General features: G+C 43.8%; 4 protein-coding genes across 10 annotated transcripts in view; 3 read left to right on the forward strand and 1 right to left on the reverse strand.

Moving 5' to 3' along the window:
• plekhg2 (pleckstrin homology domain containing, family G (with RhoGef domain) member 2) overlaps positions 1 to 8,037 on the forward strand; it is a 45,250-nt gene extending 37,213 nt beyond the window's left edge. For 4 of the 5 annotated variants that reach the window (XM_058079594.1, XM_058079593.1, XM_058079596.1 and 1 more), the window contains 8 exons: positions 744 to 894; positions 2,899 to 3,030; positions 5,380 to 5,727; positions 5,834 to 5,920; positions 6,120 to 6,153; positions 7,269 to 7,361; positions 7,460 to 7,561; positions 7,639 to 8,037. In XM_058079594.1, coding sequence (XP_057935577.1) covers positions 744 to 894; positions 2,899 to 3,030; positions 5,380 to 5,727; positions 5,834 to 5,920; positions 6,120 to 6,153; positions 7,269 to 7,361; positions 7,460 to 7,561; positions 7,639 to 7,832 — 1,141 coding nt within the window. In that variant the 3' untranslated portion in view covers positions 7,833 to 8,037. The remainder of the gene's footprint in view (positions 1 to 743; positions 895 to 2,898; positions 3,031 to 5,379; positions 5,728 to 5,833; positions 5,921 to 6,119; positions 6,154 to 7,268; positions 7,362 to 7,459; positions 7,562 to 7,638) is intronic. The other variant, XM_058079598.1, reaches the window with a different exon arrangement.
• Positions 8,038 to 8,910: 873 nt separating this feature from the next.
• On the forward strand, positions 8,911 to 18,976 carry LOC131134365 (mucin-17-like). The gene is made up of 5 exons (XM_058079579.1): positions 8,911 to 9,073; positions 9,169 to 9,294; positions 9,494 to 11,273; positions 11,421 to 11,658; positions 13,380 to 18,976. The coding sequence occupies exons 1-5, from the start codon at positions 9,053 to 9,055 to the stop codon at positions 16,348 to 16,350; spliced, it is 5,136 nt and encodes a 1,711-aa protein (XP_057935562.1). The 5' UTR covers positions 8,911 to 9,052; the 3' UTR covers positions 16,351 to 18,976.
• Positions 18,977 to 20,712: 1,736 nt separating this feature from the next.
• Positions 20,713 to 26,627, forward strand: il15l (interleukin 15, like). 3 transcript variants are annotated; one of them, XM_058079660.1, is made up of 5 exons: positions 20,713 to 21,442; positions 21,509 to 21,563; positions 21,667 to 21,711; positions 22,133 to 22,261; positions 23,476 to 26,627. In XM_058079660.1, exons 1-5 carry the CDS (start codon positions 21,429 to 21,431, stop codon positions 23,581 to 23,583), a joined length of 351 nt encoding a protein of 116 aa, XP_057935643.1. In that variant the 5' UTR covers positions 20,713 to 21,428; the 3' UTR covers positions 23,584 to 26,627. The 3 variants fall into 3 exon arrangements, with proteins under 3 accessions (XP_057935643.1, XP_057935642.1, XP_057935644.1); XM_058079659.1 differs by having other exon boundaries at positions 20,713 to 21,563; XM_058079661.1 differs by having other exon boundaries at positions 20,713 to 21,563; positions 22,170 to 22,261.
• On the reverse strand, positions 25,649 to 26,386 carry triap1 (TP53 regulated inhibitor of apoptosis 1). The gene has a single exon (XM_058079665.1). It carries the CDS (start codon positions 26,267 to 26,269, stop codon positions 26,045 to 26,047), a length of 225 nt encoding a protein of 74 aa, XP_057935648.1. The 5' UTR covers positions 26,270 to 26,386; the 3' UTR covers positions 25,649 to 26,044.
• Positions 26,628 to 26,734: the final 107 nt, after the last annotated feature.

The following is a 26,734-nucleotide window of genomic DNA, read 5'->3' on the forward strand; positions in this document are numbered from 1 at the left end:
CGAGGCGGCTTCAGGCCTGGAAAGAAGCTCAGCTGGAAGCGGAGTAATCCGTCCAAGAAGATGCCGGAAAATGAAAGGAGTAAGGGTTTATAAATCATCCTAATTTCAGATTGTGTCCACTTGCCTCGTTGCTCTGTTGCTGCAAGACAAAGCACAAACAGGAAACGGTGGCGGAAGATAGAATTTCAACAATGAAAGTAGATTTGAGTCTGGTTGCTTTACAAATGATGACGAGTTGAACGCCTCCATCGTTACCTTGACCTCCTTCCTCCCATCCTCCACTCCATGCCGCCTCTTAATGCATGCTGGTGAGACAGTGAAACAAGTGAGGAATCGTATCCTGTCTCCACCTTCATTGTCCTCCTTTTTCTTCTCATCTTGTCCTTTATTCTCTTCCGTGGTCGTTGTCCATCGTCTGCTCACCATATTGCTTCTTTTAGTGTCTTTTTGAGGAGGACACAGTGCTCTCCGTCATCTTCTAGACCACCCTCTCTCTCTCTCTGTCTTCTCCTAAACGGCAACAATAAGTCTGTCAAAGTTCCAAGCAGCTGCTGAGTCTTCCTCTATAATCTCTCCCATCTGTCGCCTCCTTCATCCTGACGGATAATCGCTTTGTCGTCATTTTTTTTTTTTTTTACATTTCCCGCCCATTCATGCTGTGATGAATGACCCCGGCCCAGTTTTTATAATAGATGACCTTATTAATCATGCTGTTATTGCCTGGTCTCTCCGTCTCTTATCAGTTCTGTGGCGGTTCTGAGGGACTGCATGAAGAACCAAAGCCTAGTCCGCTTCTTCCAGGAGAGACAGACAACTCTGAACCACTCCTTACCTCTGGAGACATACCTACTCAAACCTGTGCAGCGCATCCTCAAGTACCACCTCCTACTACAGGTAACACCTTATGACTGTATGCTGACTGGATGTATGTTTGCGGTAACGGTAACTTACCAAAAAAAATACAATTACTATGTACAAATGTAAATTAGATATGCCAAGCCAAAGTAGCTAGCCAAAACACGTGATACAGCTAACAGTTCAGCATTGACTCTCCAAACAGATTAAAAGTCATAATTCAGCAGCGTTTGTGGTCGCTATTTAAGTGCTTTGTACAAAGAGATTTGTGTTATGTGTGTTTATGAGTTATCAGTGTGTTTATGAGATTTTCCAGTCTTCATCGCTGCCTTTGCTAGCTTGTGCTTCACAGTCAGGGGAAAAACAACAAAGATTGTTGAATAGAGAGGAGAGCACTCACTATTGCTGTTGCTGAAATGATTCTTTTTGGAGAAGATGTCTCACTTTTTAATCATAGCTTTTTAACTTATTTATTCACCAACTATGAACTTATTTACACTTTTTAAACCAATCCAGATATCACATGAAACCAGTGTCTGTGACCCAAAAACACGACATGTATACATTATGTTCCACCACACATAAATCCTAATGCTGTTCTGTTTTTATAACCACAGTCAGTAAGTAGCCATCGTAACTGAGGAGTGCAATGTACAAATACTGTATCTTACTGAGCTGTAGAAATTGTTTTTATTATGCATAATTTCATTAAGAGGAATGAACATTTCATTCATTCATTCGCTACCGCTTTTCCTCACGAGGGTCGCGGGGGTGCTGGAGCCTATCCCAGCTGTCTTCGGGCTAGAGGTGGGGTACACCCTGGACTGGTGGCCAGCCAATCACAGGGCACATATAGACAAACAACCATTCACACTCACATTCATACCTATGGACAATTTTGGAGTCGCCAATTAACCTAGCATGTTTTTGGAATGTGGGAGGAAACCGGAGTACCCGGAGAAAACCCACGCATGCCCAGAATATGCAAACTCCACACAGAGATGTCCGAGGGTGGAATTGAACCCTGGTCTCCTAGCTGTGAGGTCTGCGCGCTAACCGCTCGACCGCCGTGCCGCCCCGGAATGAACATTTAAATACCTAATTACTATTCATATTGTAGGTGTTGGAAATCACTATGTAAATCGCTAATGCTGGGATTTCCCTGTGTAAATTGCCATCGAGCTGACGTATTTTAGGTTGTACTACATGTACAACATATGTACACTTCATGTATACTTCATATACATCACATACAGTAAGATAAACTTGAGCTTGATATGTAATTACAGCATAGAAAATCTGTTTAGGACCTTCTAAATTTATATTTTAACATTATCAGAGCACTCTAGACATGACATAACACCCCTATAGTTACTTTACATTCATATTACCCAATATAACAGACACAATAACAGAATATATGCCATTTAAGACATAAATAAGACTCATGATGTGCAGACAGGAAGTGATGTCCGAGGCTCAGAATTGAGTTTTAGCTGGGTGTGGGTTACGGCCGCAACAGTATCTCGTGTTAGGGAATAAAACTGCAATGTCAACCAGAAACAACATATGTTGCGTATTTGTCAAGCTGACCTGTGGGCTGACTCAACTACACACACACACACACACACACACACACACACACACATTTGTCTGGTTCTCATTCAAGGAAGGACTAATTAAAGAAAAGACTTTGTTGTGTGACATTGTGTTGTTGTTATTAAACACGACTCAGGCATGTGTCAAACTGTGTTGGACTTTCCCATAATCCTCAGCTGTGTTTGATTGTTTTCATCTGTCTTCCCGCATCTTTCAAAGCCTTTCCAGAGCATTCTAAAATGAGTCTTGTGTGAAAGAACGTCAGAAATAAAAAAGAAAATGTCTCACAGACGCACTCTAAATTCTTGTAGAAAGTCTTCCCGGCCGAGTGGAAGCTCTTCTCGCTGCCAAGACTCCTCCTGGATGTGACCCAGTACTTTGGTGCAAAACGGACAGCCGAGCTTGAAGGACATTTATGGACATGCATGTTCCCTCTCATCCCAGGAACTTTCCAAACACTTGGACAAAAGCGATCCAGGCTACGAGGTGGTGGAAGACGCCATCATCACCATGACGGCGGTGGCTTGGTACATCAACGACATGAAGAGGAAACAGGAGCACGCCATTCGCCTGCAGGTAGCGCCACATGCTAAAGTGAACGCATAAGTGGAAAACACAGGCGTGCGCTGGAGGTCAGCTTAGGTGACCCCCAGGTGTCGACCGCTGCATTCCACCTTTTCGGTTCTTGCAGTGGTCACGTCATTACCAGCACACTTGTTGTGTTGTTAGCGTGACCGCCATGCAGTGTTGCTGTTAGCCGCTTCATCAGGCGCCTTTTGGAACACTTCCATATGTATCGTGCACACTGCGTGCTTCTTTCCTAATTTTGTATTGCTGGACCAAATTCTCAGTGTGAACGCGTTAGTACAGATGTATGCCAAATAGAAATGTCTTCACCTTCTGATCGCTGCTTGTGTGAGGTCAGAGGTCATCATGCAGCTGATTACTAGAAAGTGAAGTTCACATTTTCAGCTGTGGCTGCAGGTGTCGACCTTTCACCTCTTGAGTAGAGGTGAACACTTGACACCAAATGGGCTGTGTCTTAATTGCCGCACTTCCGTACTTAAACTTTAGTCTTTTGTGTGCATAAGTGCGTTCACACAGCAGAATGCAATGCCAGTGCCTGGACACCTACCACCCTCAATAGTGGAATGGGGAGAGACTAACTTAATAATGGTGGCTGAGGAGCAAGCTGTGAAAGTGAACAATAATGAACAGAAGAAGAAGCTGGTAAAAATATTAGACTTGGACTTAATTAGACAGACTATATTGATCCACAAGGAAAATTGCTTGGTTACCGTTGCAGAAGAAAAAGGGAAACACACATTACAGTGCAATGTGACTAAAATACAATCCAATAAAAAGAATATAAGACAAACAAGATTTTTTATACTGTGTAGAAATATAATATAGAACATATATAGGTATACCATAGGTATGAATGTGAGTGTGAATGGTTGTTTGTCTATATGTGCCCTGTGATTGGCTGGCGACCAGTCCAGGGTGTACCCCGCCTCTTGCCCAAAGACAGCTGGGATAGGCTCCAGCATGCCCTGTGACCCTCGTGAGGAAAAAGCGGTAGAAAATGAATGAATGAACATATTAATTCATTCAGAGTCGCAGGGGTGCTGGAGCCTATCCCAGCTGTCGGGTACACCCTGGACTGGTGGCCAGCCAATCACAGGGCACATATAGACAAACAACCATTCACACTCACATTCATACCTATGGATAATTTGGAGTTGCCAATTAACCTAGCATGTTTTTGGAATGTGGGAGGAAACCGGAGTACCCGGAGAAAACCCACGCATGCACGGGGAGAACATGCAAACTCCACACAAAGATGGCTGAGGGAGGGATTAACTCGGGTCTCTCTGTAAGGTCTGCGCGCTAACCACTCGACCGCCGTGCAGCCTAGAATATATTAATATTATGTAGAAATAAATATAAATATTCATTCATTCATTCATTTTCTACCGCTTTTTCCTCACGAGGGTTGCGGGGGGTGCTGGAGCCTATCCCAGCTGTCTTTGGGCGAGAGGCGGGGTGCACCCTGGACTGGTCGCCAGCCAATCACAGGGCACATATAGACAAACAACCATTCCCGGAGTACCCGGAGAAAACCCACGCATGCACGGGGAGAACATGCAAACTCCACACAGAGATGGCCGAGGGTGGAATTGAACCCTGGTCTCCTAGCTGTGAGGTCTGCGCTAACCACTCGACCACCGTGCCGCCTAAATATAAATAAATACAAGTAAATATACACTTAACACAAGTAAATGCAGCCAGTACGTAATGTTGTGGATTATCGTTTACAGACAGTTGAGGTATTGTACAGCTGGATGTGAATGAATGTAATTTTGCATTGTTTTCTGCATGAAAAACTGTAATTATTCTTATTTTTTATTATTATAAAAAAGATTGTTGCTATTTTTGGTGGGGAAAAAGTTGCTTCAGTATTTGTCCGTTTCATTTTTTGTTTGACCTTTTAAAACTACATAATTAATGGTTCCGCAAGTACAGGATGCAGCCATAGAAAGCCAGAAAAATGCCACAATATTTGCCCATATGCCAATCACAGATATTAAACACATTTAAAATGCCATTTTACTTATTAAGAAACAATTACAGACATACAGTATTATTGGACAACATCATGACTAGTCCAAGCATCGTCCTGCGGGAAAATGTTGAGTGAATCAACTTGAGTGAATCATTCAAACCACATTGTTGTTATTTTATAACATTCTATGTCACTGTAAAAAAAATACCAAACTATTTACAAATTAAAGCAGAGAAGAGAATGTATTATACATTCAGTACTATACATTGTAATATTATAAGTAATATAATGTATACTATTGTACAGACAGAAGTATAGCAGCCAGCCATTGTGACCATTGACCTCCGTCTTCTATACAGGAAATCGAGTCCCTCCTGGTGAACTGGAGCGGTCCAGACCTGAGTGGCTTTGGTGAGTTGGTTCTGGAAGGTTCCTTTAAGGTGCACAGGGTGAAGAAGGAGCGAGCATTCTTCTTGTTTGACAAGATGCTGCTGATCGCCAAAAAGCGCGTGGAGCAGTTTGTGTACAGCACCCACATTTTTGTAAGTCCGGGGAAATTCTACTTGACTGATACGGAGAACCGTTCCCAGCTTTGTTGTCTTCCTCTACTGCAGTGTTGCAATCTCCTCCTCGTTGACACGCTGAAGGAGCCTCTGTGTTTCCGAGTGTCCGACCAGATGATCCCCAAGCAACAGCACGTGGTCCAGGTGACTTCCAGGAGGTTTCTTGTAGCATTGGTCGAGGAAAGGCCGTGTAGTGTGACGGCATTTAACAGTTGTGTTATTTGTCTTCATGGCTGCTTGGCAACTGCAGACTAAGAACATGGAGGAGAAGAGGCTGTGGGTGCACTACCTCAAGAAACTCATTGTTGAAAACCATCCGGCTTCTCTCCCTCTCAAGGTAAAAAGAAACATGGCATAGTAGCAGCGGTGGTTTTCTGTTGGCCTTTGGTGCCTCCTGCTGGTGTGGATGACACCTTACCGTGTGTCTCCATAGGAGTAGGCTGCATTTTTTTTAAAAAGGCATCATTATTATCATTATGAAGTCATGTTGTGGTGTTTCTGCTTGATTCAAGTTAATTAACGTTCATTTTCCTTAGGCCAGACAGGTCCTCGGAGACAACTTCTGTCAGTGTGAGTGAACATTCATAAAAACTTTTTTTTCCTTTTCAGCCATTCTAACGCTACTTGATGTTAAAATCAAGACACTACTTAGCAGAAAATGAATAAATCTGTAATGGCCTGTGCTATGTGCTATGGCTTAATGGCCGCAAAAATGATTATTCACTCACTACAAAGAATTTATCTTTGTTCATCTCACTATGCCAGTGACATTCAGTAATCCCTTGTTTACTCGATCAATTGTTTCCAGACCCAACCATGACAAGTGAATTTCCGCCAAGTAGAATTGCTTAGTTATAAATTGAATATTTTCATAGTTTCATTGTTCCTAGAACATAAAAAACTGTTTACTAATATGTTTTTTAACATTATTAGAGCCCTCAAGACATGACATAACACCCCTATAGTCACCTTTACAGTTCTGTTACATCATTTAGTAGACGTAATACGAGAAAATAAGCCATTTAAGACATAAGTCAGACTTGTGCTTGTGTCTGTTGCTGTAAATGTGTTCCTTAGGGGAGCTGATTGAGGGGCGCCTAGGAAGGGATTCCGAAGGGGTTCAGGGTTCAGAGTTGAGTTTCAGCTTTGCGTGGCCTATGTTTTTGTTATTTTCTCTGTTATCAGATAATTCAAACCTGCAATAAAAACGCTGTTGTTCTGGCAATCAAGTCCGGTGCTTGTGTGTCTCATCGAACAGCACTCTAACATTACTAACACCTAGTGACCTGTGTAGAATAGTACATATCACATGAATCTGTCTTCTGAATGCCTTATGTTTGTATTGTAGACATCTTTATGCTTGAAAAGGCCCGAAATGTGCTTAAATAAGCATAATTTTTTAATATATTTTGGGAAAATTCAAAGCGCAAAGTGGCACGGGATTCATCTTTACAGTGACAGACAGAGCAATTACATTCTCTAATACACACTGGATGGCAGCCTGTGTCGCCACCTTTTGCTATTCTTACTACATTTTCTCAAATGGAGTGGGGAAGAAGGACAGAGAAGCCATCATTATTTGTTATTTGTTAATCTTTTTTTTAAAGACCTTCCTAGTTCTCACCCACATGAACCATGCAGTTTTATTGTTGTTGTTTTAACACTACTTCCTTGCTTCCCTTCAGCCCCACACCTGGACCAGGACCATCTGACGAAATCTTCTGCTTCTCCACATTTGGACGACATCCACACCTATCACCGTGGCAGAAGGCAGTCAGGTCAGACTTCCTCGTGTGAAGGAGCTTCTGAGTTTTTACACTTTGATCCCAATCAGAAAATCTGAATTGTGTGATTGTTTGTCCTCCCGACCTTCCAGAACCACCAGAACTGCCAATGTACACACCTGAGAAAAGCAGGAAGGGCCTGCCGCTGCTGCTGGAGGGAAATCTGCCTTACAGACGCAGCAGGAGGCAGTCAGGTAGACTTTAGAAAACTTTTAGAAAAAAAAAAGAGTAGACTTCAAAAGGAAAACCGCTTTCTCTGTTTGTCTTGCAGCTCCAGCAAAAGACATCGAAGCAGCGTTTCATCCGCATGGTGAGCAAGTTCCTGTAAAGCAACCAAGTGCCTACCATATGTCAAAACACACACACACATATATATATAATATACATATATGTGTATATATATATAATATAGTATATATATATGTATGTATGACTCATACGACCCATCTCGGTCTGAGGCACTAATGATTATTAGGCACCTTTAATTATTAAGGTGTGCCTCAGATAACATCTCAGTGTGGAAATGAACGAGAGCAGTACTTTTACTAGAATAATGCCAAAATATCATGAAAAGAAAGTTATAATAATAATAATACGTAATAATTATTACAATAATAATCAATACGGATCACATACATGCAGTGTAAATGTTTAAATGTACTACAGGCTATGTTAGGGGTCACCAAGGTTTTTTTTTGTGAGAGCTACTTTTACATAATGAAAATGGCTACCACTTTTTTATTGCTTTTTCATAGAATATTTCAAGCCAAAAAAAGCCAATATGCTTGTTTTACCAGAACATTAATAAATGCTGGTATCCACAACTCATGTTATGTAATAATATAGTCATAATATATAGCATGATATAGTATTTGTATATGATATAGTAGTAATGGTCACAGCTAGGAGACCAGGGATCAATTCCACCCTCGGCCATCTCTGTGTGGAGTTTGCATGTTCTCCCCGTGCATGCGTGGGTTTTCTCTGGGTACTCCGGTTTCCTCCCACATTCCAAAAACATGCTAGGTTAATTGGCGACTCCAAAGTGTCCATAGGTATGAATGTGAGTGTGAATGGTTGTTTGTCTATATGTGCCCTGTGATTGGCTGGCCACCAGTCCAGGGTGTACCCCGCCTCTCGCCCAAAGACAGCTGGGATAGGCTCCAGCACTCCCCGCGACCCTCGTGAGGAAAAGCGATAGAAAATGAATGAATAGTAGTAATGGATAAAAGTAATCTTTCGAGAAAAAAAGTCAAAATTTTAGAAGAAAAATATAAAACACTGCATTCTTTGTGGAGTTTGCAGAGTCGGCCAAGTTTGGACAACCCTGCCTTAAACAAAGTTTGTATTTTATTAGTTGAGATCCCTTTCAAAGTTTTAGGTTCCCCAGATTGGCCGACCGGCTTTATATTAGGTCACATGACCATGGTGTCACCTAACGTTCTTCTCTTCTCTCCACCAACTCTTGATCTTCCAGCCTTGAAGGTAAGAACAAAGCACTTCCTTTTAAATACTACACCTTTAGCAGCGGCATCCAGCCAGACTAAATATCAATAACGTATTGGCAGCAGGCTGACAGCGAGGGCGAGCTGAACCGGGCCGACAGTTTGGGCTTAGCGGGGAGCAGCGGTACGCTGGCATCCTCCCTCATTGAGGTGGAGTCTGAGCGGGCCGAGCAGCACCGCATGGAGGAAGAGGAGGAGAATGTAACCAACAACTTTGAAATCACAAGAAGCCATGACAACCCTGATGTACTGAACATTTGTCACCTAAAATCCCTTTTCTTTTCCTTAATGCTCAGTTTGCTAAGGAGGAAGATGACGAAGAGGAGTTAGCCGCCCTCTGTGCTCCTCCTACTTTGTCCATCACAGAGGAGATTCTGGAGTTCATCAACCAGACCAGAGCAAGGGAGGGACTGGTATCGGTGGTGAGTGTAACCTGTCTGAGTCCGGGTCACGGCCAGCCTAGTGTTGAGAGTCGAGAGTCATCGAGCTAAAATACCAAGTTGTCAACTTGATGTCTCGATGCGCTGATGCGCCAGCTGGCACCCGTGACATGAGCACAACTTGGCTTGACGGAGTGAAGGAAATCAAACACTCAGCTACATTATTTTTGTTTTGGATCAGGTCCTGGACCAGGCTTCTGAGAGCCAGCCTTCTACTCAGGAAAGGAACTTCACCTGCCCGTTGCCTCCAGTGGCCTCCAGCCCAGAGCAAACGCTCACATTGCAAGCCCAGCAGGAGGACGACACAAGTGTCGGAAAGCAGACTGCTGCCTATGAAAATGAACTTGAAAATGAAAGTGCTACCACGGTCCATGAAGAAGAGCAACAGAGAGTGGATCTGGAGGAAGAGGCGGAAAGAGAGATAGATCTTAGTACAATGACAGAAGAAGGCCAACAAGAGAACACGGTCTCCACACCAACACCTTCTTCCCCAACGCAGCTTCATCCTTCCATCTCAACCGAGGTGGACGGCGAGGCGAGTCGTCACCTCCAGCATGAGGAGGCCATCAACTGCTCAGCAAATCAAGAAGACTATCATCAGCCCACCAAAAGTTGGAAGGCAAAAAGAGGCTCTGCTCTTTCTGGACGTGACAAGAGCATCATTGAAAAAATCAGGAGCTACTACGAGGCAGCTGCTGAGCTGGAGGAGGTTGAATCAAGTGAAGATGCTGGAGAGGGACAAGGTGAGACGTCTTCCAGGAGGAACAGTTTCTCGCAGATCCCCATGGGTCTGGTAAAAAAATCAGTGTCACATTTTGATCTGAGTGGTCACCAAAACAGGGACAAGAACGAGACAACTGAACCAGTCCAAACAGAGACTGTTCATGAGGTAAAGCCCAGTATCTCTCTCCAACTTCCAGAAAAAACTGAAGATCAAGAGGAACATATTGATAAACCCATAAACCCCCTGCATTTGGAAGACAAAGACAAAAGTCTCACTGACGAGTTACCGACTCCCATCCAGGTGGAAGACAGCGAGACTCCAAATGAATCCACCATCATCAGGCCCGCTGAAGTTGAGAAAGAGATTGAGGGTGAAAATGGAACCATCTGCAAAGAGCAGTCAGGTGAAGAACTAAATGAAGCAGGAGAGAACAGTAAAGGTGAAGTACCACAGCAAGAAGATGGATGCCAGAGCACAGAGAAAAATGAAATAAGTCCGAGTGTTTCTTTAGAGCAGGTAATGATGAATGAGTCCGGATATAACCAGAAAGAACCAGAAGAACCAAAGGGAAATCTGAAAAAATCCACCAGAACTCTTTCAGAAACACCACCATGTCAGAAATCTGCATCCACATGGACTAGAACCAAGACCAATAGAAACCTTGAAGAACTTCCCAGTCAAATTAAACTTGGACGAGGTTCCCGCCAGTCCAGGATTGTCACAACAAACCGTGCCTTGTTTGAGGGCATGCTATCAGACATCACAGGAATTGGCTTATTTGAGGCTAACCCTGTGGCAGACCCTTCTCTGATAGAGAACTCTGAGCGTATCCTCAGCAAAGTCCAAACACTGGCCCGCATGTACAGTGCCAAAGCCAGCACCATGAAGGTCCCATTGCATCAAAAGCGGGCCATTTTTGTTCGGAACAAAGTCGGTGATCCGGCTGGGATATCTGGTGTTTCAACTCAGACCACAAGCCAAGCTCATTGGGATTGTCGAACACAAATGAACAAAAGAAGCCCAACACCGACTGATGCCGAGCCAAAAACCAAAACAGACACCAAATACGACACCCAAAGACCCTCCAAGACCAAAGTCCATACACACACATCAGAAGTCCCTGCCAAAGGACAGAACCACGCCAAGGCTAACAGCAAGAAGCAGAACCACATGGCGACCCTGGAGGACAAAAACAGCTTGGAGGAGATTACCACACAAGTAGAGCGCAAAAGAAATGGTAAATATTTTCTTCAAACATTACACAGTCTTGACTACCACATCTAGTAGTCGCATCTTCTTTAAAGTATCACTTTGTCACTTTGTCAGTGCTTTCTTATTAGGTGTGATGCTGGACTGACATTTGTTCATCAACATTTTCCTGTAGATGCCCAGGAGACGGCGGTGCCCAGTGACCCTCGTGTGTTAATCAAAGACCAGCAAAGCCTAACAAGCGGATTCAGCCTCTCCAGGCCCAGGGACTTCATTTCAACTCTGAACAAAGACCAAGATGATCGCTCGCATCATAAAGCTCCTCAGACATCCATCACCCCAGACGCAGTGTCACCCAGTTCACTCAGACTATCTTCATCCAATGTCAACCAGCATACCAGAAACACCCACAGGTACACATTTGCTGCTTTAGATGGATTTATTAAATATAGCAGGGATGTCGGGCTGCACGGTGGTTAACACGGAGACCTCACAGCTAGGAGACCAGGGTTCAATTCTACCCTCGGCCATCTCTGTGTGGAGTTTGCATGTTCTCCCAGTGCATGCGTGGGTTTTCTCCGGGTACTCCGGTTTCCTCCCACATTCCAAAAACATGCTAGGTTAATTGGCGACTCCAAATTGTCCATAGGTATGAATGTGAGTGTGAATGGTTGTTTGTCTATATGTGCCCTGTGATTGGCTGGCGACCAGTCCAGGATGAACCCCGCCTCTCGCCCCAAGACAGCTGGGATAGGCTCCAGCACCCCCCGGGACCCTCGTGAGGAAAAGCGGTAGAAAATTAATGAATGAATACCAGGGATGTCCTGATACCACTTTTTCATGTCCAATACGGTGAAGATACTGCAATATTGTATATTGTTCCCCTTTATTGTTGTGGTAAAAGATTAGTATGCATGTACTTTGCTTAATATAGACATTGGAAAACATGTGTTGAAACTGTGCAATAATATTCTGCTCGAGCAAAAAATAACCGACAGCAAAGTGCAGCTTAGTTTATACGAGCATTCAGCATAGCAACTTGTTTAATGGACGCAATGAAACTACAGTGGAACCTCAGTTAGCATGCACGGCGGTTAGTTTGTTTTTCAGTTAACATTGACAATTTATACGATAATTTGCCTCAATTTCTAGTTAACGTATCATATAGCACACATCTTGTTGTGTTATTCATAAACTGCAATTAATGCATTTTTTTATAGTCAGTCCTTGTTAGCATGCTAACACATGGAAACAGGAACCTTATAATGTGTAGTTCTAAAAAAACTACTTATGTAGTTACACCACAGGTCGTATAAATGTTAATGCAAAACTTGTTTTTTATGGTTGTACAACTCTAGTTTGACATGCATTGAACAATTCGAAATGCAAAAAAAGAATGAAAGTGGTTAGTGCGCAGACCTCACAGCTAGTAGACCCGAGTTCAATCCCACCCTCGGCCATCTCTGTGTGGAGTGAAACATGCTAGGTTAATTGGCGACTCCAAATTGTCCATAGGTATGAATGTGAGTGTGAATGGTTGTTTGTCTATATGTGCCCTGTGATTGGCTGGCCACCAGTCCAGGGCTGGAGGGATTATATAGATTTTTTCCAATATTTGATCCAGTAGATGTGGTCAGTATCTAACCAATACTGATACTGAGTGGCAGTTTGGACCACCCCTTGTCAAAACATTCATTCATTCATTCATTTTCTACCGCTTTTTCCTCACGAGGGTTGCGGGGGTGCTGGAGCCTATCCCAGCTGCCTTCGGGCGAGAGGCGGGGTACACCCTGGACTGGTCGCCAGCCAATCACAGGGCACATATAGACAAACAACCATTCACACTCACATTCATACCTATGGACAATTTGGAGTCGCCAATTAACCTAGCATGTTTTTGGAATGTGGGAGGAAACCGGAGTACCCGGAGAAAACCCACACATGCACGGGGACATGCAAACTCCACACAGAGATGGCCGAGGGTGGAATTGAACCCTGGTCTCCTAGCTGTGAGGTCTGCGTGCTAACCACTCGTCCGCCGTGCCGCCCCCTTGTCAAAACATTTAGTTATATTCCGTCTTAGACTTCATCTAATCTATTGTGTCCTAATGGTATATTTTCCTGGTCTCTGTAGGTCAGAGTCGAGTGAAAGAATCCATGTTTACACGGAAGTCCCTCCATCTGTAAACAGCATTGTTCATGACCACTCCAGTCTGTCTGCTCACTTTGCACATGGGAATGTTTCCAAAGATGGAACTGGTCAGCACAAGTATAAACAAGATTTGCCAGCTGAGAAAGTTCCAGAATTCCAAGTCCTGCCAAAGTATAGTGAGAGTGCAACACAGCCAAGCCAAGATATGCACAGTGTTCACACAGGGCCGGAATGCTTTGTCTGCACTGGACACAGGGATGGAGAGTCAAGCCCAGCAGACGTTGTGTTGATGTTATCATCAACACAGAGTCTGACGCCATCACAATGCCACGCTTTGGTTTCACAAAAAGAGGAGCCCCCCAAAGAATGTGGAAGAAATATGGTGGAAGAAGGAAGTGGAGTTCTACCTGCCTCTGGACCCCCTAGCAAGCAACATCTCCCAGGGATTAATACAACCCAGACATATTCGTCACAAACAGGGAATTCTTCCACGGAATTTAAATCCACTGGACCAGAATTTGTGACACATCCGAGACAAGGACCAAGTCCAGTGCCATCACTGGAATCAAAGCCTTCCCAAACACAACCGGAAGTGCCCTTCTCAGTCTGTTCCTGGAAACCGGACCACCGGTCTGACCAGGACACAGATGTCAGAAGATCCTCCCCCGCCTTCAGACCAAGCTTCAAACTCACATCTCCTTCTCCTCCTGCAACAAACCTCACACCTAGGGCTGTTCCATTATCTTCTCCCACTCTCCTGTCTAACAAAGGCTTTGTTTCAACGGATGCTATCTCGCAAACTCCTACCTGTTTCTCTGCCCCTCCATCATCTGGAAGGAGCTTCTCCAAGCAACCTTCTTCTGCCTCCTCTCTGACACCTTCCACTGCATTCAGTGGGAAGTCTTCATCCATAGAAGCAGGACCTATAATTTTTTCCTCCCTACGCTCTCCAACTTGCTCCTCTCCTGTTCCATCATCCTCCACATTCACAAGGTCTTTAGCCGCCTCCTGTATCAGTCAGTCCATCAGTCAAAATTTGGCAAAAAAGAATAATTTCAGACAAGCCCAAACCTCAAACACATTAAATCCCTCCTCCTCACCATCTCTTCCATCTTCTCACCTACGGCGGTGCTCCCCATCACCTCGGCTCCCTCCAAACCAGGAAGCTTCCACCACACCGGCCTATTCCCATTTGGGGTGCACAACCGATTGGAATCAACACCCACGGTATCCTCCATCTTCTCTCCGCTCCACCTGCTCTTCCCCGTCATCTCAAGCATCAACTCTTCATCAACGCTCTCTTTCTCAACGCTCCTCTTCTCCTTCACATATGAGGCAAAGTCATCATCCACCTTTGTCAACCACCTGTGCCCCATTTCATCCGTCCCCCCATCACCAAATGGACTCCTCACAGAATGTCAACAACAGCAATAATGCCAACTTGTCTGCTTTGACCGCAACACGCTTCAACAATACAAGCACAAACTATGATGCTAGCAACGGTCGTTGGGCAGCATGTCCACAGAGGATGCAATTAGCTAATGGAAGCGCAACTACCACCACCATGCAACAAACCAATGATCGTTTGTCGTTTGGGTCACACAACCGTGTAGCCCGCCCTTTTTCTGCATCCGAGCCAAACTCAAGAGTCCAATCTCCATCCCCATGTGTGAGCCCTGCTTCTTTTAGCGGACTCTGCTCTCCGCCACCTCAGCTCCATTACTCCTCCCCCATGGCCAACAAGCCTCCCCACCCCAGAGGCTCACGGATGGGTGGGGCAAGTTACCATAATCCATTAGGTCTAACGTTGGAGATACCTAAGATCTCCTCGGCAAGTCAGTCTTCCTCACATTTCAGCCCTCAAATCCTTTCCCCGCCTCCTATCGGGGTGTCGGTTTGGACTCGTGATGTGGCAGTGCCCCAACCCAGAAATCCACGAGTCACCTCTCCTTCTCGGCCATTTTCTTGTTCAGGTCAACCAACCTTTGCCAATACCTCCCCTTCCCCTTCTCCTTCCGCCTCTCTGCACAGCTTTACAAGAGCTGCATCTCCTTCTGCCCTCTGGGTTCTTGGATCCCCCAAAAAGCCCCATACTCTACGAAGGTCTCTTTCCAACCTCTCGGACAGACCCCCTAGCCCAGCTCAGAGTAGACCTGATGGACTGCGTTACTCGTGGGGTGAGAGCAGTCAAAGGTCTTTTGGCTTTACTGCTAATTATCAAGATTCTTTGGACCAGCAGGAGTCTGGTCCAACCAGTCCAAGGAGCGCAGGGTCCTCCTATGGCAGTTCACCATCGGGCCTTAGCCCTCGAGGAGAACTGCAGTCTCCAGTCTCCCCCAGAAGATTTACCCCCATTAGGGGCAACTTTAGTGGACATTTTGCCAGTGAACCTGGACTGGACGGACAAGTGCTTTGTAAGACATACAACGGAAGTGACGGCCTCTATGCAAGTGGTTCCTGCATTCCTTCTCCTCTAACCGTACTTTCCCAGCCCCTCAACTCCTCTCCGGCTGTCAGCCAGACAGATTGGGGAGATCCGGAGTTGGAAGATGGGAACTGTCGGAGCCAACTGATTTGTGCCTATGTTGGTGAACCTCCGCATGAACAAAACCTCTACTCCTCCTCATGTGTGGTCCTTTCCTCGCCTTCAGCTGCCCTCAATCGGTCCCAAGTCAAAGCTCAAGTCCCTGTAGGGAGCGTGGAAGCTTCTGTACCGTCACTGGGGTCATCTCCTACCAAAGCGTCCAACCAGAAGACCAGCTACGCCACAACAGTCAACCTCCAGATTGCTGGAAGTGGTCGAATAACATCCTTCAGCACTGCCCATGTGAGTGTGAGCCAACCATTGCAGGGTGGATCTGGATCAGGAGAACCGCAGACAGCAAGAAGAGTCAGCATTAATGGACTGTCACACGCGTCATCTCCTCTTCCTCAGAACTGTAGCCAGCGATGACAAGACTTTCTAGCCATCATTGCTTGATGAAGGCATCGAAATTAAAAGACCAAAATGAGTCCACTTGGTCCAAAGCGATCTTTCCCAATGTCCAAGTGCAACATTAAAACATTGGAATGTTTGAGGAATTGCCAAGATCCAAAATCGGTGTCTATTCTTGTACACAATGACTCAAGAGGGAAAGATCCTCTTGGGTGTGGAAAATATGTGGACATCCTTTTGACAGACTCTGTTTGTGTTGAAAAGCACACAACTTTGAATGTTTTTAGAGTAGATGTGGACATTATAGGTGCGGGTCTACTCCTGGTCTGAGTGAAAAACATTTCAAATAGATCTGTAAATCCTTAGAGTCGGATACGTCGGAACGTCAAACAAATGCGACTTTATGTATTGCTTTAATTATTTGTTTTATTTAATCAAAGCATATTTTTGGCTTCTGGGTTATGGATGAGTTAACCAAATTGTATTCCTGTTATTTTATTGTTTATTTATGAAAGGCACTTAATAACTTTTGAGTCAAGTTGATAATTTGCACAGTGTTTGGTGCATGTGTCAGCCGTGACGTTTGTGTTGGAAATAACGCGTCTGGAACGTTCAGACTAATCCATTTGTTTGTAACACCAGTTCAAGTTCCGTGAGCACGTAAAAAACCGACCCCCTTGACACCAGACGTGGTGCGGGGTCGTCTTCCTGGAACTGACAACAACCACATGGAGGAAGCCAAGCGGTTTAAGCACCATGAGCTCACTGAGGAATGTCGAGGCTTTTGCGACCTTCTCTCTTTGTAAGACCTACACCCTGCTTGGCTACAAGACAAGCAATCAAATCTACCACGGAAGCTGCAGCGATAGCTTCCAGGTGGATGTGGATTGAAAGATGCAAGATGTGCTGCTGGGGCATCAGTAGGGGTCTGATCAGCTCTGTCTGGCTGGGTTGGTATCTGATGGGTCGAAACACCCAATGATCTCAGGAAACATCACTGACTATGTGTCCCCGGTGCATTCTGTAATGTCTATACACCAGCAGGATGGCTACATGAAAAATGATTGAAATACGATATCTTTGCAAGCTTTTGAACTTCATGTCCCCTCAGCCGTATTATTGCAACTGATTTATTCTCATTGACTGATGCTGTGCGAAAAGGAAAACTGCACTTTTCAGCCACAATCCTCATGGAAGAACATACATTCTCTTTTCTGTGCGTTGTAAGGATATAACAACAATTACAAAATCACAGCTAAGAAATAATAATGTAATGGGGCGCAACTATTCAGCCTATGAAACTTTTTGAAAAAGAAATCCCCAAATCGGTCAACAACAATTCATATTAACCAAGCTACAGGACATTGTTATTGTAGGCGTTGACTGCGAAGAACTATTTTTATGGCGTAGTGACACCGCACCAGGACCAGACACTCACAATGCCTCAGGCCACTACGAGAGGTAACGCTGCTGTGTTTTTGTTTTTGAGTTTGGAAAAATTTCTTTCTATGTTCCTATGTGAAATCAATGCGCCAAAGAAGGAAGTTACAGTAGTGCTAAAAATAATAAGTATTACATGTTATCATGAATGTGCCTGTTACTACGTGAAACCATAAACATATTACAGGTTTTTGGAGGTGTTTAGTAGGCGGAATAGGTGTGTCCCGTTACGTGTGTTATTAACTGCCTTTTCACATCAAGATTGTGGATGATGGCCAAAATTCCAAAGTACTTGGTGCTAAAAATCAAATAGTATTTCAAGTGTAAAGTGAGGCAGTTGTCGAAAAAGAAAGAAAGAGAGAGAAAGAAATGATATCAATCAAAATAGTGGAGATGTCATTGAGAGTAGTGCATGCACAGGCAAGTAGCAACTAGGATAGAGATCTACCTGCCTGGCCAGGTAGATCAAATCAAATGGGCAAAAAGTGTCTGTGGCAGTACTTTATACACTGTCTGGATGTGAAATATGAGCTTTTGATTGGCTGTTTAAAAAAAGGGACGTTTTTATGTGAACAATCTGTACATCAAATAAAAGTGTGCCGTGCAAAACCCAAATATATCGACTGGTTGATCCTAGTCCAAGACTACTTAAAGGGGACCCGTTGTGCTAATTTTCCGGGCCTTTGTATTGAGTTGTGGACTCCTACAGAGCAGCTACACACCATAACCAGCACAGAAAGCTTTCTAGTTTTTCCAGAATCTGTACCTATTCTGTATTTGTTTGGATTTCTGTTTTCATGTATTCCAATCACGGTCCACCTCCAGGCACGCCCACTCCTCTGCGGGTGGTTACACTCCTTAGAAGGACTTACGGGGTTATACCCCTGGCTGCGAACCCAACTTTATACGAGATGATAAGCGGCGATTTATCTTTTCAAAATGTCCGCTTTTACAGCCATATGTGTTGGATCCTGAATCTGATCCAGAAGTAGAGACTGGACAGTCCAAAATTATTTGAAAAGCGGTTACTACACGATGACTCTGACTGGTAAGTAGCTTTAGCATTTTCTACAGCATTGGTAACGTGTAATTTGACCATTACACGTTTTTTTGTGGGATTACCAGTGTTTAAAAAACCTGCCCTTCTGACTTTTCCACACGACCTAGTAATGTTAGAAAGACTGCATACTGGCCCATGTTCACAAAACAGTCCAGTGTGAAATGTTGACAAATTTAAATTAGGGCTGTCAATCGATTAAATCGATTATTTTTTATCGTGATTAATCATATTTTGTCCATAGTTAACTCACATTTAATTGCAGGTAGATTTAGGTTTTTATCTATAATAAGTAGGGGAAATCTCTTTCTTTCTCAATTTCTGCTCAATATTTGTTCCGGCTTGTGGCTACAGTGTTATCATGCTTCAATCAAACTACGGTGTGGGCCGAGGGTCAAATGCACATTCATCTCTCAGTCAAAAAACTTGCAGCCTTCCAAGGAAACTTCTGTTAATGCGTCATTAACTTGTTAACTTTAACAGCCCTAATTAAAATACTTTTCTTTTGCTGGTTGGGAATCAGGAACTCCAACTCCAACAGCTTGATGGTGGCATCTTTAAGAATTGTAAACAAATTATAAACAAATCCCTTTCACCCAAAGAAACATTTTTTTATGAGCCATTGCTAGCAAAATAAACACAGAAGCAGACCTTGGAGGGAGGCGGAGAGTGTAGCTGGCCTACAGCCATGCCCATTAGGAAGCCTGCTCCATTGTGACATCAAAAAGGAACAGGTTTGCAACGCCCCTCTGAAGCCTTTTGAGACATTCCAAACTTCTTTCAGCACTCACTTCCAAATGTGCAAACCTCATTATCTGTAACTTTGGCAACATTCATTTATAGGTCAGTAAAGTGGAAAAACAATATGGGTCCCCTTTAAGGGTTTACTTCAGCTCAGTTCAACACAGTTTCAGTGAATAGATCCTGATCAGACACACTGAGGGTAGACCAGGGCTATGCAACTGACGGCCCATGGACCAAATCCAGCCGTGGAAGGACATCAGGCTGGCCTGCGAGTTCAGTTCAAAACTGCAGTGTAGAGCATCAACAGTGACTTAAGTAAAGAGTTTGACTTCTCAAAACAATGTGTTCAAAAGAGTAATATGTTTGACATCGCTGTCCCTTTAAATCCCTTTTAGAATGGGTTTCCAACTGAGTGAGGAAGAAGGATAAAGTAGGAAGCCAAAAACGTACCACTTCCACACGTAAGGAGGGGACAACTTTTTTTCATTCTTGTATGTTGGACTCTGCATCCATGGCTGACGATGTGATGCAAGTTAAGGTAATGTCTCATCAATGTAACATTACTGACACCTAGTGACCACAATACTACATAGATATGACTTGTCTTTCAGTATTTTGTGACTAACAACAATAGAGACAGGACTGTGTATTAATATTGTGGCCTTTTACATGTATGATGTACATTTTACCTATATTATTCCATATTTATAAACATTACTGATTTAGGGTTCATTATATGTATTCTCTGTGTAAAAAAACAGCATATTTTTGGATTTTGAAAAAATTATTTTTTTAAGCAAAAATGCTGAATGCAGGCTGCACGGTGGGCAAGTGGTTAGCGCACAGGCCTCACAGCTAGGAAACTCGAGCTCGATTCCACCCTCGGCCATCTCCGTGTGGAATTTGCATGTTCTCCCTGTGCGTGCATGGGTTTTCTCCGAGTACTCCAGTTTCCTCCCACATTCCAAAAACATGCTAGGTTAATTGGTGACTCCAAATTGTCCATCGGTATGAATGTGAGTGTGAATGGTTGTTTGTCTATATGTGCCCTGTGATTGGCTGGCCACCAGTCCAGGGTGTACCCCGTCTCTTGCCCAAAGACGGCTGGGATAGGCTCCAGCACCCCAACGACCCTCGTGATGATAAGCGGTAGAAAATGAATGAAATAATGAATGCTGAATGCCGAGCATGTTGGGAGTCACTGGAGCGCTTTTTGTATTGTTGCACCAAAGTGACCATTTTCTGTCATCCAGTCAGTGGACAGCGGTGTTTATAGTAGCTTCACTCTCAACAAGCTTAAAAAAAACGGGGGACATTAAGGGTTGGCTTTGGGAACCTTTATAATGGACTTTGTACAACTTAAGTGTCATTGGATCCCTTCAAAGCGGCTGTGTAAATCTAAGTAATACATATTTTACAAACAAGTTATTTTATTCAAGGACACACCGCATGGTGCAGTACTGCTTGGTGGAAACAGGAAAGCTCATCTGTCTACAATGAAATGATGAAAAAAAAACTTACAGTAACTGCAAAGATTATTTTAAAGTTACACAAGACTTGAGTGACTAATGAAGATGTGCTGGACCCATGGTGCTTGTCTCTCAGTGTGATAAAAGCTGTGGGGGAAAAGAGGCGCGGCGCAGAACGCAGATGCTGGAAATGTGGGCGGTGCCTTCATTGTCCATCCAGCAACAATTTGCGAATGACTCCAAGACTGCACAACACAGGAGGAGACCACAGTCTGGACTTTTAAGCTGCTCCTAGATCTCTGTGGAAACTAGATCCATCTGATGACTGATGTCTTGCTTCCTCACTTTGTGGCTCTCTACCGGGCTTCACTAAAGATGATAGCGCCATGCTGACAGTAAGGTTAGTGCTTATGGGGATGATTTTATGCGTCTCCTGTCTGCTTGACGTGCAAGCCAAAGTTTTTAGCAGGGACGTCATCAAACAGGTGGAGATCCTGATGGAGAAAGACTCTTTGACTATGGTACGAGGAATGAAATTGCATTGCTAACTGTAACAGTTCGGCAGTACTCATGTGTTGTTGTTTGGTGTGAAAAGATGCTAACTTTGTTTTTCTCTCTGTGAAGTGTGCAGGCTGCAAGCTCTACACACCCAATTTAGGAGACTACAAGGTGAGTGGTGTGGCATCAGGGCCAGCAAACCCTTCCCTGCTGGCCTAAATACTATCAGAAGCATTGACCTACATTTACAACTCTCATATGAAATTGTATTCATTTATTGCAAACAGTTTATTATCTTCATTTAATAGCGTATTTCTTGGCTGCATTGCTTCTATATTACATTTTTTTTTGTCCAATCACATGTCAGCTTCAGTGTGTGGCCATGTCAGTCTAACCTGCCCAGGGCCTTCAATATCAGGCGTGCAGCACTGTGTCACTGAAAATCTATTAGCAATCAATTAGCAGCAATAACACAATTGAAGCACATTTTGTTTTATTTCTTCAAAGGCCTTCCTTAAAAGGGTCACACAACATGTCTGCTGAGGCTCCTCTTGGTGCCTCCACAGCGTCATGCTTCTTTCTCTCCCTGCAGCGCTGCCCCATCACCACCCTGAATTGTTTTTCTGCAGAGGTCAAAGTCCTCCTCATGGAGTGGGAAGTCCGTCCCAAACCCCCACTGGAGAGGGGCCTCAAGTTTCTTGCGGCAGAACTCCCCCCCCAGGTGAGGAGACAGGGAGAGACAACACAGCGTAGACTGCAGGGATTATATACTTATAGAATTATTAAAACTGTCAAAGGATTCAAATTTAATCAGATTAATCACAGTTTTAATTAGTTAATCACAATTAATTAGTAAATATGTCTGACATTTGCCTGGTTTTAGTGTGTTTAATTAAGAAAAAGATTAATGACTTTAATTACATTAATTACACTTCCACTGTGCTGCCATCACAAGAGAGGCAGGCTTGCTCTGGTGGGCATGCATTAATATCACTAACAAATGTAATGTCCATCCATACATTTTCTACGCCCCTTATCCTCACTATGGTTGCAGGTATGCTGGAGTCTATCCCAGCTGTCTTTGGGCGAGAGGCGGGGTACACCCTGGACTGGTGGCCAGCCAATCACAGGGCACATATAGACAAACAACCATTCACACTCACATTCATACCTATGGACAATTTGGAGTCGCCAATTAACCTAGCATGTTTTTGGAATGTGGGAGGAAAACGGAGTACCCGGAGAAACTGGGACAACTTGCAAACTCCACACAGAGATGCCCAAGCGGAGAATCAAACCCAGGTCTTCCCAATCTCCTGACTGTGTGGCCTACATGTTAACCACTTGGCCAAAATTTCAATCATTCATTCATTCATTCATTCATTTTCTACTGCTTTTCCTCACGAGGGTCGCGGGGGTGCTGGAGCCTGGACTGGTCGCCAGCCAATCACAGGGCACATATAGACAAACAACCATTCACACTCACATTCATACCTATGGACAATATGGAGTCGCCAATTAACCTAGCATGTTTTTGGAATGTGGGAGGAAACCGGAGTACCCGGAGAAAACCCACACATGCACGCGGAGAACATGCAAACTGATGGCCGAGGGTGGAATTGAACCCTGGTCTCCTAGCTGTGAGGTCTGCGCGCTAACAACTTGACTGCCGTGCCGCCTGCCAAAATTTTATGTAATTAATAAAATAAAGCAACCAGTCCAGGGTCTACCTTGCCTCTCGCCCGAAGTCAGCTGGGATAGACTCCAGCATAACTCCAGAAATCTGCATAGCAACAAGCGGCTGCCAAACAAGTGACCTGGAAAAAACATACCCGATGCTGGTTTCAGCTTGCCAACAAATCTATCCCATCAAAGTTGTGAAATTGAAGTAATGTGACACGGAGTCACTGATTTGAGATTGTCTTGTCCATACAGACAGAGTCTGAATCATGTCAGTGTGAGCTCCACAAGGAGGAAGACGCCAAAGACTTCCTCTCACAGCTGAACAAAATGCTACAGGCCATCAACTCGGACGACAGCTGAACACACCGATTCCAACTGGGGACACTTTTGATGGGAGTTTTGCCCATGCTGGCCAATCCAGGTTTTAATTCATGATATTCCACGAAAAAAAATGTCTTACTTCTTATCCTTATTCTTATTAGCAGGTTTTACGATTTGAAGACCGTGGGGAAGTTAGATTTACGTTGGACGTTGGATATTCATCTCCGTAGGAACAGCGGGAATGCTGCTGTCGGAGCTGCTTGTTCGTACTAGGGACCGTCAATAAATTTCCATTTTCTATTCCATTGAATACAGTTTGCTAATAAAAAAAAAACACACATGTAAATCACACTAGAAATTGATCCAAAACCATGTCAAATAATTGAACATTTAGAAACATCTAAAAACATTTCGCATGCCCATTTTAGCATTTTTATATTTTATTGGCTTTTTAACATTAAAAATTATATATAACTTGCAGACCATGCAGACCATGCTTCAAATCACTTTATATTAGCAATCCCAGCCTTGTAGTACATTCATTCATTCATTCATTTTCACGAAGGTCGCGGGGGTGCTGGAGCCTATCCCAGCTGTCTTCGGGCGAGAGGCGGGGTACACCCTGGACGGGTCGCCAGCCAATCACAGGGCACATATAGACAAACAACCATTCACACTCACATTCATACCTATGGATAATTTTGGAGTCGCCAATTAACCTAGCATGTTTTTGGAATGTGGGAGGAAACCGGAATACCCGGAGAAAACCCACGCATGCACGGGGAGAACATGCAAACTCCACACAGAGATGGCCGAGGGTGGAATTGAACCCTGGTCTCATAGCTGAGAGGTCTGTGTGCTAACCACTAGACCGCCGTGCCGCCCCCTTGTAGTACAATGCACACCTATTTGTTTTTCAAGTATTGTTTAATATGATTTTATATGAATGTTTGATATAACAAAATCAAGGATAATATTCGATAGCTTCAAACACACGTGACCTAGTGTTATTGTGTTACTGTGTTATCACTTTCTGCACTAATTATTGCTGGAGTATTACAAAGCAGTATTTATTCCCATTCAGCAAGTGGAATAGGTCATGAGCATGATGATGCATGTCACATAAGATGTTATCATTTGTTTCAGGTACTGTGTGATGTGGTGGAGATGGTTCTCATGTCTGGAAGTGTTGTCCGAGTGATTATACCTGGTGTTTTCAACACTTTGCGGAGTGCCTGATGATCAGCCTTACTGCAGCTACATAACTACTCAAATATGATAATATAGTTATCACTCTGCTAATGGCACAGTTATAGTTCACCAAGAGTATTGAAAAGTTTCGCAAAAGGTGTGCATCATAGTATTAGGCTTGTATTACTTACTTACTTACTTATACAGTTGTTTCCAGCACCTAGATCACATGAGTTTGAAGCTATTGAACATTATCCTTGATTTTGTTATATCAAACATTCATATAAAATCCTATTAAACAATACTTGAAAAACAAATAGGTGTGCATTGTACTAATATAACGTGATTTGAAGTGCCTGGGCGACGGCCTGCAAGCTATAACACAGTTGCATTTTTTAATGTTAAAAAGTCATGTAAAATTTAATAAAATATAAAACTGCTAAAAATGGGGGTTCTAAATGTTTTTAGTGTAGGATTAATTATTTGACATGGTTATGTTTCAATTTCTGGTGTCATTTAGATTTTTTTAGCAAACTGTCTTCAATGGAATAGAAATTAATGGAAATTTATTGACGGTCTCTGGTACGAATAAGCAGCACCGAAAGCGAGAAGCCCGGGCACAGTGAGGCGGACTACCGCTGTTCCTACGGAGATGAATATCCAACTTCACTGCGGTGTTTTGAAGTTTAAAGGCCTAGCAGACAGAACTACTGCTGGTGTTCTTGAACGTTGCCCAAAAACAAACATTCATTGCATCAGCACATTCCTCAACAGTGATAATGATGCGGTAACTGAACCACGATCCACCTCTCCAAGAAATGTGACACATTAATCACATTAACACACACAGAACAAGCTGCCAGACACTATTAGTCTTGCAAAGAAAACATTGAGGAACGTGCAAGTCAGAACAAAGCAGACATTTTATTTTGCAATGAACATCAATATTAACACAGCCTTATCATAGAAATTACACGCCGTTTTGCTGCAGAGAAGTCTGTTCATCAAGAGTAAAATATGTGTGTGTGTGTGGGGGGGGGGGGTTAAGGTGAAGAAAAAACAAGGTCCAAATGACGTGTTTGAAAAGCAAGTGTACTGCGAAGTCCAGCGAGCACAACCAAATGCTTTTTAATGCAATTAAAGAAAAAACTGACAGCAGTTCAATCCAGAATGCACGGTTTGTTCCAATAGCAGAGAAAACAACTTCGGTTCTGGTTGAGCTCTTTCTGTGCGCATGCTCAGTAGGCCCAGACTCGATGCGGCCGTTCGGTGCTGTGAGAAAAGACTTTTTGGTCCCTCAGTGAAGACATCAGCTCTCAGGCTTGTCCTTGTTGGGCCCCATGAAGTCCAGTCCGTCGACCGGGATGTCCTTGTCCTTTATGGCCTTCTGCACGCAGCGCTGGTACAACCGGAAGCTCTCGGTGCATGGGTCGCCGCTTCTCTCTCCCTTGAGGAACTTCTCGGCGAACCAGCGGTTAAAACACTGATCATATTCCCGCTTCAGGTCCGTGCAGGCTTCCCCCACGCTGTTCATGTTGCTGAAGCCCCTTTAACGAGACGCTAAATACCTCCAACACACGCACGCTTTCTCAGCAGACTTATCAAGCCACGGCTGGCAACCGGAAGCGTAACGAAGATCGTTTATTTTTACTCACCCTCACTCTTCCAGAAGTTGCAATTCCCTAAAAATTGCTCTGGGTAAATGGTCAAATCAAAACCGAATTGAATGTCATCCTTATACACTAACATGAGGACAGGTCTGTAGAAAATTGATGGTTGAATAGTTACAAACATACCCCCTGTTGGCTATGAGAAGTATATGAGATGATGTGGGAGCACTCTGATTAGATAGTAAATTTTGTTATCCACGTGTCATCATTTAAGAAACATATTCTCCGTTATCTTCTCGCAGAAACCAACACACAGCCACCACCACCTTGTCCGCTTCTGTCATATTAGATTGCTTTTCGTTTTCAAATTGAGCATAAGTCCGACTCCG

This window comes from Doryrhamphus excisus, chromosome 8 (assembly GCF_030265055.1).
Source record: "Doryrhamphus excisus isolate RoL2022-K1 chromosome 8, RoL_Dexc_1.0, whole genome shotgun sequence".
Classification (NCBI taxonomy): domain Eukaryota; kingdom Metazoa; phylum Chordata; class Actinopteri; order Syngnathiformes; family Syngnathidae; genus Doryrhamphus; species Doryrhamphus excisus.